General features: G+C 44.3%; 1 protein-coding gene and 1 pseudogene across 7 annotated transcripts in view; both read left to right on the top strand.

Moving 5' to 3' along the window:
* Nucleotides 1-19,552, top strand: part of PHACTR4 (phosphatase and actin regulator 4) — a 133,830-nt gene that overhangs the window by 95,601 nt on the left and 18,677 nt on the right. For all 7 annotated transcript variants that reach the window (XM_034959466.4, XM_063593584.1, XM_034959474.4 and 4 more), the window contains 5 exons: nucleotides 3,507-3,671; nucleotides 4,204-4,590; nucleotides 11,367-11,964; nucleotides 13,926-14,110; nucleotides 18,249-18,402. In XM_034959466.4, coding sequence (XP_034815357.1) covers nucleotides 3,507-3,671; nucleotides 4,204-4,590; nucleotides 11,367-11,964; nucleotides 13,926-14,110; nucleotides 18,249-18,402 — 1,489 coding nt within the window. The remainder of the gene's footprint in view (nucleotides 1-3,506; nucleotides 3,672-4,203; nucleotides 4,591-11,366; nucleotides 11,965-13,925; nucleotides 14,111-18,248; nucleotides 18,403-19,552) is intronic.
* Nucleotides 19,162-19,280, top strand: LOC112438630 (U6atac minor spliceosomal RNA; annotated as a pseudogene).

Below are 19,552 nucleotides of genomic sequence, written 5' to 3'. Positions count from 1 at the left end.
TTTTGTATTTTTAGTAGAGTTGGGGTTTCACCATGTTGGCCAGGCTGGTCTCGAACTCCTGACCTCAAGTGATCCGCCTGCCTCAGCCTCCCAAAGTGCTGGGATTACAGGCATGAGCCACCATGCCTGGCCTGGCCCTTGCTTTTTTGATACAGCTGTTCCACTTTCCATGGCCTTTCTTTTCACCTTTCTTGCTCACTTATCATAAACCACATACATTACTCATTTCTTGTTTTTCACCTTCAGTCTCTTTTGCCCTACACTCATGGCAACCTCTGCCTCCTGGGTTCAAGCAATTCTCCTTCCTCAGTCTCCCGAGTAGCTGGAATTATAGGCATGCATCACCACACCCAGCTAATTTTTGTATTTTTAATAGAGACAGGGTTTCACCGTGTTGGCCAGGCTGGTCTCAAACTCCTGAGCTCAAGTGATCCACCTGCCTCGGCCTTCCAAAGTTCTGGGATTATAGGCTTGAGCCACCACGCCTGAGGATCTTTTGCCCTATACTTTCTATTAGCTCCTAATCCAAGTTGTTTTTAGCCTACAAGTTCACAGGCCCAATTAATAAACGAGTTGCAGCCATTGGACAAGATGCCATTCTGCCAACCAGATAAATGACCTAAGCTTTATTCTGTATCTAAAAACAGGGATGGGCCTCATGCTGGCTTATAGATCTGCATTTTAGGCCAAAAGTAGTGTTTGAACCTTGAAGTCCTCTTCATACTTAAAGGGGGCTTTTGGCTGGCCTGGCGTGGTGGCTCATGCTGTAATCCCAGCACTTTGGGAGGCCAGTGTGGGAGGATCCCTTGAACTCAGTAGTTCCAGACCAGCCTGAGCAACATAGTGAGACCTCATCTCTATAAAAAAATTTTTTAATTAGCCAGGTATGGTAGTGCAGGCCTGTAGTCCTAGCTACTTGAGCCCAAAAGATGGAGGATGGCTTGAGCCCAGAAGATTGAAGGCTGCAGTAAGTAGTAATTGCACCACTGCACTCCAGCCCGGGCGACAGAGTGAGACCCTGTTTTTTAAAAAAAAGGTGGCTTTTGGCTTGATTATAGTGCTAACTTGACTGTACTGTAAAATATTTAATTGATTTTAATTGATTTTCTGGGTTTAAGGAGAACATTCAGTGATGTTAAAGCCCCATAGTACTACTCCACTTCATTAACATTGCAGAACCCTCTATATTTAATATAAGAAATTATACTGCAAAGTAGACATCCCTGATTAAGTAACTTGAGATAACTGATCACTTTTGCATGTATTTCACTAGTGTGTGCTGAATAGAAACTAATTAACACTGTCTTAAACTTTTATTATGTTGTTTTCACAAAGAGCAGCCTTTGTTGACTTTGAAATCATTGCTTCAGTATTCTAGAAAATCTTGTTTTTGTTAAACATGGGCAGTAACTTAATATTTTTGTATAGTTGTTGTCATCTTACCCCCACCCTGTTTTAAAAATAAAAAGTAGTTGTCAGATTACTTTAGCTTTAGAAGTACCTTTTCACTTGCCTTATAATCTTCATTACTTTGAGCCCACACTCCACCTCTTATTGGAACTTCATGAAGAATGATGTTGGATTTCACTGTGTCACCCAGGCTAGAGCACAGTGGTCTGATCATGGCTTACTGTACCCTTGATCTCCTGGGTTCAAACAGTCCTCCCACCTCAGCCTCCCAGGTAGCTGGGACTAGGCATGTGCCACCACACCCAGCTAGTTTTTTTACTTTTTTGTAGAGACAGGGTCTTACTATGTTTCGCAGGCTGATCTCAAACTCTTGGGCTCAATGATCCTCCCGCCTCAGCCTCCCAAATTGTTGGGATTACAGGCACGAGCACCACTGTGCCCAGCCCATAACCATTTCTTTTTTTTTTTTTTTTTGAGATGGAGTCTGTTGCCTCAGCCTCCCGAGTAGCTGGGATTACAGGCACCTGCCACCACACCCGAATAATTTTTGTATTTTTAGTAGAGACGGGGTTTCACCATGTTGGCCAGGCTGGTCTCAAACTCCTGACCTCAGATGATCCACCCGCCTCGGCCTCCCAGAGTGTTGGGATTACAAGCGTGAGCCACTACACCCGGCCCCCCATAACCATTTCTTATGTGAATCTATTCTCCTGCCAGACCAAACTAGTTGCCAGTGCCCCAAACATGTTGAATAACTTCACACCTTTATACATGCTGTCCTTCTTCCAAACAGACTGTCTTTATTCAGTGTGGTAGGCTCCTACTCCTTCAAGATCCAGTTCAAAGCAAGGCATGGTGGTGTGTGCCATAGTCCCATCTACTAGGGAGTCTGAGAGAGGAGGACTGCTTGAGCCCAGGAGTTCAAGGCCCATTCTGGTAACATAGCAAGACCATCTCAACTCCAGCTCAGATACTTTCTGTGATGCCTTCCTAACTCTGTTCTCACTCCAGGAAAATGATTTCTTCTTCATTCCTACCACAGTACTTCACTAATTAGAGCTCTTGACATTTAACATTGTAGTTACTTATATATAATAAGTTTGCCCTATTCATTTGTCTTTTTTTTTCTTTGAGATGGAAGTTTTGCTCTGCTGCCCAGGCTGGAGTGCAATGACACAATCTTGGCTTACTGCAACCTCTGCCGCCTGGGTTCAGTTGATTCTCCTGCCTCAGCCTCCTGAATAGCTGGGATTACAGGCGCTTGCCATCATGCCTGGCTAATTTTTGTATTTTTACTAGAGACAAGGTTTTACCATGTTAGCCAGGCTGGTCTCGAACTCTTGACCTCAGGTGATCCACCTGCCTCAGCCTCCCAAAATGCTGAGATTACAGGTGTGAGACACTGCACCCGCCTTTTATTTGTCTTATTCATATAACAACGTACTTGGCACATAATAGGCTATCAAACATGTATTGGAAAAAGAAATTACTTGTTTCTGTTTAAGCATCCAGATAATCTAGATCTCAATAATAAACTAAAACAGGAAGACGAGGGAAAGAAGATAAGAAAGGTTAGAAATCACCAACCCTGGGCCAGGCACGGTGGCTCACGCCTGTAATCCCAGCACTTTGGGAGGCTGAGGCGGGCAGATCACGAGGTCAGGAGATCGAGACCATCTTGGCTAACACGGTGAAACCCCGTCTCCACTAAAAAATACAAAAAAATAGTCGGGCGTGGTGGCAGGCGTCTAGTCCCAGATACTTGGGAGGCTGAGGCAGGAGAATGGCGTGAACCCGGGAGGCAGAGGCTGCAGTGAGCCAAGATCATGCCACTGCACTCCAGCCTGGTCTGTGAGACCCTGTCTCAAATCACCAACTCTGGCCAGGCGCAGTGGTTCATGCCATTTATCCTAGCACTTTGGGAGACCAAGGCGGGCTGATTGCTTGAGCCCAGGAGTTCAAGACCAGCCTGGGCAACATAGTGAGACCCTGTCTCAATTTAAAAAAGAGAGAGAAAGAAAAAAAGAAATTACTAACTCTTCTTTCTATCTATTCGTGACAACTTCATCACTTTGTACTCTTCTTTCACCTTGCAGGTGGTGAGGATCCAGGAAAGCCAAGCCATGCCATGTTAAAGAATGGCCATACCACCCCCATAGGGAATGCCAGATCATCTAGTCCAGTCCAAGTAGAGGAAGAGCCAGTAAGATTAGCAAGTCTTAGGAAAGCTATTCCAGAAGAGGACCTAAAGAAACGACTAGGTAAGAAACTCTGGATTTTTGAGTTTAAGAGCCACGGGCCGGTTATTCTCCTTACATAAGGGGTTTGCAAGAGAACAGGGAAAAGTGAAATCTAGAGAGAATTACATTCTCCTTTAACAATACCTTAACTAGCAACTTCAAGGGGAATTTCCTCCCCCACCCTGCTTTTATTCACAAAATACCTAAATTTGTGATCCTCAAGAAGGGAAGAGGATGTTAAGTATCAGATACCTATAGGATTTTTTCCAGCTACGCATTCCACTTCTTTCACCCAAGGAATTTTGTTGTGGCTCTCCTCCAGTAGCCTGGCCCTTGTGTGAAGAATCACTACCACAATGAGCATCTCTTAGTGAGCCTTTCTTACTGACATTTCTTAAGTATGGGGAGGTTGGGAGGCATTGAGAACGGTAACCTATAAGCTAATCTATAAATTAATTGGTGAAATTGGCCATAAATTCATAGATGTGTTAGCTTTTTCAGTCTCTCTTGTTACTCTCTCTTCCCTTTTTATACCATACATGTTATTACACAGGCTCAACTGGAAGCCAGCCTAATTCTGAAGCAGAGTCTGTTCCTGAGAATGTACCCAAACCACCTTTACTTCCTCCCAAAAGACCCTTGTCCTCTTCTCATGAAGCAAGTGAAGGGCAAGCAAAGGATGCCACTTCCTCTGGCGGCACGGCAAGGTTCATCATCTCCACCTCCATCACCACAGCACCCGCTGCCACCACTGCTGCCACAAGCCTCGCAAAGACTGTTAATCTCTCTGTCACCCCTTCCCCAGCACCCAGGACTCTGCCTGCTACTCCTGCCAGCACTAACACTACTGCTACCCCAAGCCTCACTCATATGGTCCCTGCCAAGCAGCCCCCTATCCCTCCCCCTAAACCAGCTCACAGAAATAGCAACCCTGTCATTGGTAAGTAAGTCTTTAGGCTTCCAGTGTTTTGGGTTTGGTTTGATGTTGGATGGTTATTTTATTTGATAACTGGTACAACATTGATTTGGTCTGTGAGAATTTTCCATATCTTGTCCCTTTGAATGACCTCAATGTGGAGAAAAGTCTTAGGTTAAGAAAAAATAGGCCGGGTGCGGTGGCTCACGCCTGTAATCCCAGCACTTTGGGAGGCCGAGGTGGGTGGATCACAAGGTCAGGAGATTGAGACCATCCTGGCAACATGGTGAAACCCCGTCTCTACTAAAAATACAAAAAATTAGCCGGGCGTGGTGGCACGTGCCTGTAGTCCCAGCTACTTGGGAGGCTGAGGCAAGAGAATTGCTTGAACCCAGGAGGCGGAGGTTGCAGTGAGCCAAGATTGTGCCACTGCACTCTAGCCTAGGCGACAGAGAGAGACTCCGTCTCAAAAAAACAAAAACAAACAAACAAAAAAAGTCATGAAACTGAGGCAGATGGCCATAAATGTAAACATCACTAAGATTAGATTTAAGTTTGGGGGGTTTTAACCTATTTTTTAATCTAATATTTAATCTATTTTTCTAAAACCATGATTCCAAAACACTATACATATTTGTGTGTGTGTGTGTGTGTGTGTGTGTAATTGGACTGGATATGTGAAAACCATAACAGATTCCACCTGCATGGAATTATCTGTGGCACTTGCTGAAAAATTAGAATAATGCCTCAGCTCACAAGGGGCAAGGCAAACTTTTCAAATGAAAATTTTTATATCTACTTAAAACTACCTATGCCTTCCATAAGCATAAATGAGTCTAGTAGATAAAAGGATGATTCTGTAGATGCCAGTGGAATTTGGGATTCAGTGTCTGGCATAGTTATCTTCATAGGGAACTGCAGAAGCTATTACTTAAATTGTTCTGATAAAATCATGTTTTATCTTGGGAGAATTAAGAATGCTATTCTTATGTTAAAATAAGTGATGGTAGAGAAAGCAGGGAACATAATCAGTAAAATTTGTATGGGTTTAGTAAATTTTTTGCATTTACCCAAAGTTCTATTTAAGTCTACTTTCTTTATATAAATGCACAATTTCTTAGAAGAATTTTCAAGAAAGGGAGAGGAAAGCTAATGAGTGCTTCAAAGCTAATAAAAATATAGTTTTTTCAGGAAAAATGATACTAGGCTTAGTATTGCTTAAAGTTCTTGTTCACGATTGAATGAATGAATAAAAACTATACTCATTAAATATTTAATATCACCATGTTGGGTGGAGTGATTCAAACCTTGAAAAACAGGCTTAGAATATTTTATGAGTATGACAGTTTGGAGTAGCTTGATGAAAACAGGATGAAGTTGTTATTACCACCACTTTGGATGGATAGTGTCATGTTGACTTACCTGTGAGGAACTTGGGGAGCTTTCACATACTTATTTTCAAAACTACCTTGTGCTGCAGGAAACCAATTTTATCTTTTCCATAGGTAGGGCAATTAGAACATGAAGACATTGTGACTCATTCAAGGTTGTAGGCCGGGCGCGGTGGCTCATGCCTGTAATCCCAGCACTTTGGGAGGCAGAGGCGGGTGGATCACTTGAGGTCAGGAGTTCAAGACCAGCCTGGCCAACATGGTGAAACGCCATCTCTACTAAAAATACAAAAAATTAGCCGGGCATGGTGGCAGGCACCTGTAATCCCAGCTACTCGGGAGGCTGAAGCAGGAGAATTGCTTGCACGTGGGAAGCAGACGTTGCAGTGAGCTGAGATTGTGCCACTGCATTGCAGCCTGGGCAACAAGAGCAAAACTCCATCTCAAAAAAAAAAGAAAAAGGTTGTAGTTAGTGAAAGATAGAAACTGAACATAGGCTTTTCAACTCTCAGGTCCAGACCTCTGTTCCTTACAGTAGTGTTTGCAAACTGGTGTTCTCCTCAGGATCACCTAGAAAGCTTATGATAACAGACTGCTGGACACTACCCGTAGAGTTTCTGATTTTAGTAAGCCTGGGATGGGCTTGAGAATTTGCCTTTCTAATAGGTTCCCAGATGACACTGATGCTGCTCTCCAGGGAGCACACATTAAGAGCCTCTGCTCTACACCAGTGGCATACCACCCTTTTCAAGTTAAGGCAACATATAATATGATAATTTGTGTATGATACCCTGGACTAAACTGCAGAGCTCATTCTTAGCTTGAGGTAAATAGCCCAAAACAATAGACCTTGTAACTGAGGAATCAGTATTAGTCCATGAGGGGTCCTCAACAAAAGAAGAAAAATAGAACAGTTCACAGAGCATTTCTTAGAGCTAAATAGATTTAATTTAAAGGACTCTCTTTTATTCTAAAATTACAACCTTCCTAATCCTTTGGTGTTAAAATGCCATTTCTTTCACAAAAGGATTATGATCATAAATGGTTTACTTAATATCAAGCCTTATTTGGAAATCTTAGAAAATGACAACCTCAAAAAAACACTAGAAAAAAAAACCAACAATCTGAGGTTGATCAAGATTTTTGTTATTGTTTCGGTCACTGAAATCCAAAAGTTTGGAAATCATTGCTTCAGAAGTACTACTGTCTTCTCATCTGTATAACATGGAGTATTACGACTAAGGAAAAACCACCAGCAATAGCTGAACGGGTGAAAGGAATTATTACCCATCCCAGAAACACTCTGAAATTTTTCCACAGAACTACAGCCAGATGCTGTTGTCAGGGTATATATACCAGAATTTACTTCCTTAACATATATGCCTTCCTCAAATTACCAAATATAATTTATTTTATTAATTCAAAAGTAAAAATATTCATTTATGGTCTCATCAGGAATGAGTTTTGTTGTAGATGGAATAGCTAACAGCTATTTTTAGAGAATCAGCAAAAATCCAATCTTTCCAAAAATATCTCTTTCACTACTCCTAAAATTCACATTTTTAGAATCTTTTTGTGTGTGTATGCAGTGTTTTTCTAGAAAGCCTTTTTTAAAATTTATTTATGGGGCCAGGCATGGTGGCTCACGCCTGTAATCCCAGCCCTTTGGGAGGCCGAGGTGGGCAGATCGCTTGAGGCCCAGAGTTTGAGACCAGCCTGGGCAACATGGCGAAACCCCATCTCTACTAAAAATACAAAAAATGATCTGGGTATGATGGTGCATGCCTATAATCCCAGCTACTCAGGAGGCTGAGGCAGGAGAATCACTTGAACCCGGGAAGTGGCGGTTGCAGTGAGCCAAAATTGCACCACTGTACTCCAACCTAGGCAACAGAGCGAGACTCTGTCTCAAAAAAAAAAAAAAATTATTTATGATGAGAGACATTAAAACATTACAAAATTAGGCCAGGCACAGCGGCTCATGCCTATAATCCCAGCATTTGGGGAGGCCGAGGTGGGAAGATCACTTGAGGCCAGGAGTTCAAGACCAGCCTGAGCAACGTAGCAAGACCCCATCTCTATAAAATATTTAAAAATAAGCTGGGCATGGTGACATGTGCCTGTAATTCTAGCTACTTGGGAGATTGAGGTAAGAGGATTGGGTAAGCACAGGAGTTCAAGGCTGCAGTGAGTTATGATTGCACCACTGCACTCTAGCCTGGGTAACAGAGCAACATCCTGTCTCTAAAAAAAAAAGAAAAGGCTAGGTACAGTGGCTCACACCTGTAGTACCAACACTTTGGGAGGCTGAGGCAGGTAGATTACCTGAGCCCAGGAGTTTGAGACCAGCCTAGGCAACATGGAGAAACCCATCTCTACAAAAAATACCCCCCAAAAAATTAGCCGGGCATGGTGGCACATGCCTATGGTCCCAGCTACTTGGGAGGCTGAGGTGGGAGGATCACCTGAGCCCAGGGAGGTCAAAATTGCAGTGAGCCGTGACTGTGCCACTGCACTCCAGTGACACAGTGTGAGACCCTGTCTAAAATAAATTAATTTAATTTAAAAATAAAAAGAAATTTAAAAAGAAAAGAGGCTGGGTGTGGTGGCTCACATCCATAATCCCAGCACTTTGGGAGGCTGAGATAGGTGTATCACTGGAGCCCAGGACCTCAAGACCAGCCTGGGCAGCATAGCGAGACCTTGTCTCTACTAAAAATTAAAAAAATTAGTCAGGCATGGTGGCATGGGCCTGTAGTCCTAGCTACTTGGGAGGCTGTAGCAAGAGGATCACTTGAACCCAGGAGATCGAGGCTGCAGTGAGCTATTGTTCATGCCACTGCACTCCAGTCTGGGCAACAGAGGGAGACCTTGTCTCAAAAGAAAAAAAAAAGGAATTTTAAAATTAGCTAGCCTTGGCCGGACACAGCGGCACATGCCTGTAATCCCAGCACTTTGGGAGGCCGAGGCGGGTGGATCACCTGGGGTCGGGAGTTCAAGACCAGCCTGACCAACATGGAGAAACCCCATCTCTACTAAAAATACAAAAAATTAGCCGGGCGTGGTGGCACATGGCTGTAATCCCAGCTACTCAGGAGGCTGAGGTAGGAGAATCACTTGAACCCAGGAGGTGGAGGTTGCAGTTAGCCGAGATGGCGCCATTGCACTCCAGCCTGGGCAACAAGAGTGAAACTCCATCTCAAAAAAGAAAAAAATAATTAGCTAGCCTTTTACTTTGAACATCTCCAATTTTGGAGATTTAGGACAAATACAGTTTTATTTAAGGGAAGTTTTTGAGAGTGTTTGAGAATACTGAGTGGGATGAAACTAAAGGGTTTGAGTAGAAGGTTAGAGGTTGGTGATCAAAAGAACTACTTTTTTTTTTTTTCCTGTCAGCAGGGAAAAAATAACTACCCCTTAATTACTTTACCAGTTTTGCTCCTGTGTGATCTGATGATCCACTTCTTACAGGTCATCTGGAGCCCTCCAAAGGGACTTTGCTGAAACAACACCAACACCTTTGCTGAGTCATTGTGGGCTTTGGTGAAACCATAGGAATATATACTGTCATGATACAGGGTGAAGGCTTCTCATCTAATAAACATATATTGAGGGTCCACTAGATGCCAGGTACTGTGCACAGCCCTGTGGATGATATGTTGATGGAGACAAGGTTGCCCTGCCATCAAGGAGCCCATCATATAGTGGAGAGTGAACATGGGAAGCTGAGGTGCAAAGGGAACATAAGAGGTGTGCATACCAATAAAAATTAGAGACAGTAGGCCGGGCGTGGTGGCTCACGACTATAATCCCAGCACTTTGGGAGGCCGAGGCGGGCGGATCACGAGGTCAGGAGATTGAGACCATCCTGGCTAACATGATGAAACCCCGTCTCTACTAAAAATACACAAAAAATTAGCCGGGAGTGGTGGTGGGCGCCTGTAGTCTCAGCTACTTGGGAGGCTGAGGCAGGCGAATGGTGTGAACCCGGGAGGCAGAGCTTGCAGTGAGCCGAGATGGCACCACTCCACTCCAGCCTGGGCGACAAGACTCCGTCTCAAAAAAAAAAAAAATTAGAGACAGTAGGATGCAGTCAAATAGTCAGAGACTTGGATACCAACTGAGTCCATGCCAGTTTGTAGTATGATCTTGGGCAAAGTCACCTAGCTTCTGTGGCCTTGCTTTTTCCTTCTGAAAAATGGTAAAGATGCTATCTTTTTTCCCCTGTCACCTCAGGTGGTATAAGGAGAATATGACTTCAAGGACAAAAAACACTTTGATTTCTTCAAAGGACTTTGCAATTGCTATAAAAATTCAAGATGTCAGTATTGACAGTTTTATAACACAGAGCTAAGATATCTAGATATCATTATCAGGATATGGTAACAATACCCACTAATACTTATTTTATGCTATCTGAATGTTTAAATTTTTTAATGGAGTACTGTTATACAAAATAATTTTTTTTTTTTGAGTCAGAGTCTTGTGCTGTCCAGCCTGGAGTGCAGTGGCATGACCTTGACTCACTGCAGCCTCCGCCTCCCAGGTTCAAGAGATTCTCGTGCCTCAGTCTCTCCCGAGTAGCTGGGATTATAGGTGCCCGCCACCACACCTAGCTAATTTTTGGGTCTTTTTTTTTTTGTTTTTTTTTTTTAGTAGAGACGGGATTTCACCATGTTGGCCAGGCTGGTCTCGAACTCCTGACCTCAAGTAATCTGCCCACCTCGGCCTCCCAAAGTATTGGGATTACAGGTGTTAGCCACAGTGCCCAGCCACAAGATAACTTTTTATCAGATTTTTTTTGTCTCTATTCATATTAACTACACCAAGATCAAGTTACAAAAAGTTGTTAGCCGGGTGCCATGGCTCACGCCTGTAATCCCAACACTTTGAGAGGCCAAGGCAGGTGGATCATTTGAGGTCAGGAGTTCGAGACCAGCCTGGCCAACATGGTGAAAGCCCGCCTCTACTAAAAATACAAAAATTAGCCGGGCCGTAGTGGCGTGCGCCTGTAATCTCAGCTACTTGGTAAACTGAGGCAGGAGTATCACTTGAGCCTGGGAGGCAGAGGTTGCGGTAAGCCAAGATCACGCCACTGCACTCCAGTCTGGGCGAGACAGTGAGACCCTGTCTCAAAAAAAAAAAAAAAAAAATTGTCATATCTGTTGCCATAGCAATGAAGTAAGCTACTCATCAGTCTTCCTACACCTCTGTACATTTATTAGGCCTTCTATTTGAATAAATATAAACTTCATTTCAGGATAAAATATATAGGGAATGGCAAAACTATGAAATTATTTAACTTGCTTAAAAGATTAAAACTGAACTCAACTTTAATTCTAGGCCCTGGGCCGGCCCTTCAAAGCATTGGAAAGTCGTGAAACTGATGTGTTGCTCTCTCTTTTCCAGCTGAACTGTCCCAAGCAATAAACAGTGGTACATTGTTATCAAAACCGTCCCCACCCTTACCACCTAAGAGAGGCATTCCATCAACCTCAGTACCCACCTTGGAGTCTGCTGCTGCCATCACCACAAAAACACCAAGTGATGAAAGAGAGAAGAGCACGTGTTCTATGGGCTCGGAACTACTACCAATGATCTCACCTCGCTCTCCGTCCCCACCACTGCCTACTCATATACCTCCAGAGCCTCCACGCACCCCTCCATTCCCTGCTAAGACTTTTCAAGTTGTGCCAGAAATTGAGTTTCCACCATCCTTAGATCTACACCAGGAGATTCCCCAGCAGGAAGATCAGAAAAAGGAAGTCCCCAAGAGGATATTGGACCAGAACTTTGGGGAGCCCCATATACCCTCTAGGCTGCCTCCACTCCCACTGCATATTCGAATCCAGCAGGCCCTCACCAGCCCACTTCCCATGACTCCTATTCTGGAGGGTTCTCACAGAGCTCATTCGTTGCTTTTTGAAAACAGTGACAGCTTTTCTGAGGACAGCAGTACGCTGGGTCGGACCAGGTCTCTTCCCATCACTATTGAAATGCTAAAAGTGTAAGTGCCTTTAAAGCTTGCCTCTTATTTCTCCTTTACTCTAGATAGCCCTGCTTGGAAAAAATTACTTATAAAAAGAAAATGTGGGCCGGGCCTAGTGGCCCACACCTGTAAGCCCAGCACTTTGGGAGGCTGAGGCGAATGGACCAATCACTTGAGGTCAGGAGTTCAAGACCAGCCTGGCCAATACAGTAAAACCCTGTCTCGATGAAAATAACAAAAATTGGCCAGGCGTGGTGGCACATACCTGTAATCCCAGCTACTCGGGAGGCTGAGGCAGGAGAATCGCTTTAACAGGGAGGTGGAGGTTGCAGTGAGCCAAGACTGTGCCACTGTACTCCAGCCTGGGCGACAAAGCGAGACTCTGTCTCACAGGAAAAAAGAAAATGTGAATAATTTTTTTTTTTTTTTCCGAGATGGAGTCCTGCTCTGTCACCCAGGCTGGAGTGCAGTGGCACGATCTCCGCTCACTGTAACCTCTGCCGCCCAGGTTCAAGCGATTCTCCTGCCTCAGCCTCCCGAGTAGCTGGGACTACAGGCATGTGCCACCACATTTGGCTGATTTTTGTATTTTTAGTGGAGATGGGGTTTCAACATGTTGGCCAGGCTGGTCTCGAACTCCTGACCTCAGGTGATCCACCTGCATCGGTCTCACAAAGTGCTGGGATTGCAAGTGTGAGCCACCGCACCCAGCGTTGTGAATAAATTTAAAGTACAAAGAATACTCTGCCAAAAGGATAAGTTGTAGAATTTGGACTCTTTCTTTTTTTAATCTTATCTTAAAACTTTATTTTTATTTATTTATTTATTTATGTTTGAGACAGGTTCTCACTCTCTCGCTCAAGCTGGAGTCAGTGGTGCAGTCTTGGCTCACTGCAACCTCCATCTCCTGGGCTCAAGCAATTCTCCCTCCTCAGCCTCCCGAGTAACTGTGACTACAGGCGCATGCCATCACACCCAGCTAATTTTTATATTTTTTGTTAGAGATGGGGTTTTGCCATGTTGCCCAGGCTTGCCCCGAACTCCTGGGCTCAAGCAGTCTGCCTGCCTCAACCTCCCAGAATGCTGGGATCATGGGTGTGAGCCACTGCGCCTGGCCAAATTTTGACTTTTTACTCTCGTGATTTTTTTTTTCATGGAGATTTTTGTGATGACACAAAATTTACAAAATTATGTACATGAAAAATTACAACCGCTAGTTTTATATACTACAGGGAAGGCATTGTATAATGTTGTGCTTAAGAGCATTCACCTTGGAGTGAGATAGCCCTGGGTTCAAACTGCAGCACTACCACTCTTAGCTTATAGTGTGTTAAGTTACTTAAGCCTTCTGCTCTTTAGTTATATCATCTCTAAATGGGAATAATATTTACTCTGTAGGCTTGTGAGAATGACATTAGACAAATTCTGGAAAGCACCAGTGCCTAATAAGTGGTAAAGCTGGGATCTGAACCCTTAGATTAATACCTGCTAAGAAGTTTCTTAGCAAGATTGTTAAAGTTAAGGGAGAGAATTAATTATAAGTTACTTCATTCATAGATTTTTTATATTTATGGTTATTTCAGTCCTTTGTCTTTTTTTTTTTTTTTTTTTTTATTGAGATAGAATCTCACTCTTGTCACCCAGGCTGGAGTGTAGTGGCACAATCTCGGTTCACTTCAACCTCTGCCTCCTGGGTTCAAGAGATTCTCCTGCCTCAGCCTCTCAAGTAGCTGGGATTACAGGCACCTGCCACCATGCCCGGCTAATTTTTGTATTTTTAGTAGACACAGGGTTTCACCATGTTGGCCAGGCTGGTCTCAAACTCCTGACCTCAGGTGAATTTGCCTACCTCCATCTCCCAAAGTGCTGGGATTACAGGCATGAGCCACCACGCCCAGTCTTTATTTCAGTCCTTTGTCTTAAAAGTCAGTTATCCTCTTCGTTTCTAAAAGGAAAATATAATTATGTTAATTTGTTAGTCCAGACGATGAAGAAGAGGAGGAGCAAACCTGTCCATCCACATTCAGTGAAGAAATGACACCTACCTCAGTCATTCCTAAATTACCACAGTGTCTACGGGAGGAAGAAGAGAAGGAGAGCGACTCTGATTCAGAAGGTCCCATTCAGTACCGAGATGAAGAAGATGAAGTTGAAAGCTATCAGAGTAAGAAGGGAGGGAAAAGCAAAACAGAGAATTCTTTTCCAGATAAAGCTATTTGCTGATCTTAGCAAGTGTCAAAAGAGATATGGAAACAGGTACCTTCTCCCATTAAGTCATCTGGCTAACTGATGTTGGAAGCCACTGTGAAGGACTCCTTGTCCCTATTATCACCCCTCTGTTAAAACAAGCCAAGACAGGGATTCAAGTAGATCGAGTCACTCAGGTTTTAGGTTTTTTGTTTTTTTTGTTTTAATTTAATTTTATTTTTTTTTTGGACAAGGTTTTGATCTGTCACCCAGCTGGAGTACAGTGGTGCAATCGTAGCTCACTGTAGCCTCGAACTCCTGGACTTAAGTGATCCTTACACCTCAACCTCCCAAATAGCTAGGACAGATGTGTGCCACAACTGGTTAGGTTTCTTTGATTTTTTGTTTTGTTTTTTGCTTTTGTAGAGACAGGGTCTCGTTATGTTGCCTAGCCTGTTCTTTTTTTTTTTTTTTTTTTTTTGAGACAGAGTTTTGCTCTTGTTGCCCAGGCTGGAGTGCAATGGTGTGATCTCGGCTCAGTTTAACCTCCACCTCCCAGGTTCAAGCAATTCTCCTGCCTCAGCCTCCCAAGTAGCTGGGATTACAGGCGTGTGCCACCACACCTGGCTAATTTTGTATTTTTAGTAGAGATGGGGCTTCACCATGTTGGTCAGACTGGTCTCAAACTCCCGACCTCAGGTGATCTGCCTGCCTCGGCCTCCCAAAGTGCTGGGATTATAGGAGTCAGCCACCGCGCCTGGCCATAAAAGATATATATATATATATATATATACACATATATATATATATATATTTTTTTTTTAGACAGAGTCTTGCTCTGTCATCCAGACTGGAGTGCAGTGGCACGATCTCAACTCACTGCAACCTCCGCCTCCCGGGTTCAAGCAATTCTCCTGCCTCAGCCTCCCAAGTAGCTGGGATTACAGGCGCCTGCCACCAGGCCCAGCTAATTTTTTTTTGTTTTTAGTAGAGGCGGGGCTTCACTGTGTTGGCCAGGCTGGTCTCAAACTCGACCTCGTGATCCGCCCGCCTCCCAGAGTGCTGAGATTACAGGTGTGAGCCACTGTGCCCAGCTGCCCAGGCTGTTATTGAACTCCTGACCTCATGTGATCCCCCTGCCTTGACCTCCCAAAGCTCTAGGATTACAGGCATGAGCCACCATGCCTAGCCTATTTTTAATTTTTATAGATATATAATAGTAGTACATATTTATGGGGTACATGAGATATTTTGATATAAGCATGTGTGTATGGGTAATTAGGCTATCCACCTCAAGCACTTATCATTTGTTTGTATTGGGATTATTCCAAATCTACCTTTCTGGTTATCTTGAAATATACAATGAATTATTGTTAACTATAGTCACCCTATTGTGCCACCGAACACTAGATCTTATTCCTTTTTTTTGAGACAGTGTCTCACTCTGCAGGCTAGAGTGCAGTGGCACAATCTCAGCTCACTGGAACCTCCACTTCCTGGCTCAAGCGATGCTCCAACCTCAGCCTCCCAAGTAGCTGAGAACACAGGTGTGAGCCACCACGCCCAGCTCATTTGTGTATTTTTTTGTAGAGACAGGGTTTCACCATGTTGCCCAGGCTGGTCTCGAACTTGTGAGCTCAAAGTGATCTGCCCAGCTCAGCTCCCAAAGTGCTGCGATTACAGGCATGAGCCACCACGCCTGGCCTAGATCTTATTCCTTCTGTCTAATTCTGTTTTTATACCCATTAACCAGTCTCTCTCTCCCCCATCCCCTCTACCCTTACCTGCCTCTGGTAACCACCATTTTATTTATTACCTCCATGAGATCAACTTTTTTAGCTCCCACGTAAGAGTGAGAACATAAAACATTTATCTTTCTGTGCCTGGCTTATTTCACTTAACATAATGTCCTCCAGTTCCATCCATTTTGTTGCAAATAACAGGATTTCTTTCTTTTTCATGGCAGAATAATATTCAATTGTGTATATACACCACGTTTTCTTTATCCCTTCATTTATTGATGGACATTTAGTCTGATTCCATATCTTGGGGATTATAAATAGTACTGCAATAAGCATGACTGATTGATTTGCTGATTTCCTTTCTTTTGGATATGTACCCAACAGTGGGATTGCTGGATCGTATGGTAATTCTATTTTTTTTTTTAATAGACGGAGGCTCACTCTGTCACCAGGCAGGAGTGCAGTGGCACGATCTCAGCTCACTGTAACCTCCGCCTCCCAGGTTCAAGCGATTCTCCTGCCTCAGCCTCCCAAGTAGCTGGGATTACAGGTGTGTACCACCATGCCCAGCTTATTTTAGTATTTTTTTTTTTTTTTTTTTTAAGTGGAGACAGGGTTTCACCATATTGGCTGGGATGGTCTCGATCTCTTGACCTCATGATCCACCTGCCTTGGCCTCCCAAAGTGCTGGGATTACAGGCATGAGCCACCGTGACTGGCCCAGTAGTTCTATTTTTAAGGGTGTTTGTTTGTTTTGTTTTGTTTTTTAAGTAGAGACGGAGTCTTGCTGTGTTGCTCAGACTGATCTGAAACTCCCAGCCTCAAGCAATCCTCCTGCCTTGAGCCACCTCATTTGCCCCATTTTCAGTTTTTTAAGGAACCTCCATAGTGTTTTCCACAATGGCTGTACTAATTTCAGGTTTTTGTCTGCCCCCAATTTTAAAACTATTCACCTAAGTGCCTCTAATCCCAGCACTTTGGGAGGCTGAGGCCAGTGAGGTCAGGAGCTTGAGACCAGCCTGGCCAACATGGTGAAACCACATCTCTTCTAAAAATAGAAAAAATTAGCCAGGCATGGCTGGCCACGGTGGCTCACACCTATAATCCCAACACTTTGGGAGGCCGAGGCAGGCGGATCACCTGAGGTCAGGAGTTCGAGATCAGCCTGGCCAACGTGGTGAAACCCCATCTCTACTAAAAATAAAAAATTGGCTGAGCGTGGTAGCAGGCGCCTGTAATCCCAGCTACTCAGGAGGCTGAGGCAGGAGAATTGCTTGAACCCAGGAGACAGAAGTCGCAGTGAGCCAAGACTGCGCCACTACACTCCAGCCGGGGTCACAGAGCGAGACTCTGTCGCAAAAAAAAAAAAAAGCCAGGCATGGTGACAGGCACCTGTAACCCCAGCTACTCAGGAGGCTGAGGCAGGAGAATTGCTTGAGCCTGGGAGGTGGAGGTTGCAGTGAGCTGAGATCGTGCCACTGCACTGCAGCCTGGGCGACAGAGCAAGACTCCGTCTCAGAAAAAAAAAAAAGAGGCCAGGCGTGGTGGCTCACGCCTATAATCCCTGCACTTTGGGAGGCCGAGGCGGGTGGATCACCTGAGGTCAGGAGTTCAAACCACCCTGGCCAACATAACGAAACCCCGTGTCTACTAAAAACACAAAAAATTAGCTGGGCGTGGTGACCCACGCCTATAATCTCAGCTACTCAGGAGGCTAAGGCAGGAGAATCACTTGAACCTGGGAGGCGGAGGTTGCAATGAGCCGAAATCGTGACACTGCACTCCAGCCTGGGCAACAAGAGCAAAAGCTCTGTCTCAAACAAACAAACAAACAAAAAAACCAACAACAATATGGAGTAGAGGAAAGGTGGCACATGGGCTAAGTTGAAAAGATAAAAGTGATGTTTTCCCTTTGGTCTAATGAACTTATTGCCACAGGGCAGAGAAAAATAAACATTTTCATACCCGCACATCTTTGCAAATAATTGAGTCCTGATTAATTAAAGTAGAAAGGCAGCTTTAAAAACAGACAGACTATGAGGTGTTAGTATGAAAGCCTTTATGTTTTAATTCAGAGGGCTGTCCCATGCTTAGATTCTCTCTCCTGTAGCAACTCTTACCAAGGAGGAAAAATGTAGAGGCCTGATAGAAGAGAAAAGATACCTTTTAACCATCTCAGTCCATCTGGCTAAAAAGATTTTTAGGTGTCTTTAGCTTTACCCCCACCTCAGTGTTCGGCTGGATCATTTGAGGCCAGGTGGAAACTGGGAATTAAATATTGTATTTGTTCAGACTCTTGCCTAGCTCCAGGTAAGGTTGAACCTTTGGCTTTAAGCCTCAAGTTCTACATTTTTTTCTTCCCCGTGTGCAAAGGTGCTCTCGCCAACAAAGTGAAGAGGAAAGACACACTGGCAATGAAGTTGAACCACAGACCCAGTGAACCAGAGTTGAACCTGAATTCTTGGCCTTGTAAAAGCAAGGAGGAGTGGAATGAAATACGGCACCAGATTGGAAACACACTGATCCGGTAGGCCTTTGCTTAGATTTGCTTGATTGATTTGGTTATGCCAGTATTTGTGTTAGATGTTGTTAGATGTGTTGTTTTTTTGTGTGTGTTTTGTTTCGTTTTCTGAGACAGGGTCTTGCTCTGTCACCCAGGCTGGAGTAGTGGCGCGATCTCGGCTCACTGTAACCTCCACCTCCCAGGTTCAAGCAATTATCATGCATCAGTCTCCTGAGTAGCTGGCGTTATAGGCACCTGCCACCACGCCAGGCTAATTTTTGTATTCTTAGCAAAGACAGCGTTTCGCCATGTTGGCCGGGCTGGTCTCGAACTGCTGGCCTCAAGTGATCACCCACCTTGGCCTCCACAAGTGCTGGGATTACAGGCGTCAGACCCTGTACCTAGTCTATATGTTTACTTTGTTGTGGAGTATTCATTTACCTTTTTTAGTGTGATTTTTTTTTTTCTTTTCAGACAGGGTCTTGATCTGTCACCCAGTCTGGAGTGCAGTGGTTCCATCATGGCTCACCACCTCCAACTCTTGGGTTCAAGGCACCCTCCTACCTCAGCCTCTTGACTAGCTGGGTCCTCAGGCATGCGCCACCATGCACTGCTAATTTTTGTAATTTTTTGTAGAGACAGGGTCTCTCTGTGTTTCCCAGGCTGGTCTCGAACTCATGGCCTCAAACATTCCTCCCACGTTGCCCTCCGAAAGTCCTGGGATTATAGGTGTAAGCCACCACACCCATCACTTTGAGTATAATTTTTAAAAATACATATTGGGTTTTGCATGAAAGGAGAGAAGGTTAGCACTCCACTTGACAAGGATGGAAGAGGGCCTTTGGGCCTGACAACACACATACAAGGCATTGCCACTTACTACGTGGCATCTAACTATCTTTACAAAAAAAGAAAAAGAAAAGAAAAGAGGCTGGGTGCGGTGGCTCATGCCTGTAATCCTAGAACTTCGGGAGGCTGAGGTGGGCAGATCATCTGAGGTCAGGAGTTCAAGACCAGCCTGACCAATATGATGAAACCCCATCTCTACTAAAAATACAAAAATTAGCCAGGCATGGTGGCATGCACCTATAGTCCCAGCTACTCGGGAGGCTGAGATCGGAGAATTGCTTGAACCCAGGAGGCAGAGGCTGCAGTGAGCCGAGATCGCGCCACT

The sequence above is a fragment of the Pan paniscus genome, chromosome 1 (assembly GCF_029289425.2).
Source record: "Pan paniscus chromosome 1, NHGRI_mPanPan1-v2.0_pri, whole genome shotgun sequence".
In the NCBI taxonomy this organism is placed as follows: Eukaryota; Metazoa; Chordata; class Mammalia; order Primates; family Hominidae; genus Pan; species Pan paniscus.
The sequence above is the reverse complement of the archived record's forward strand: the minus strand, read 5'-3'. Positions and strand labels throughout refer to the sequence as shown.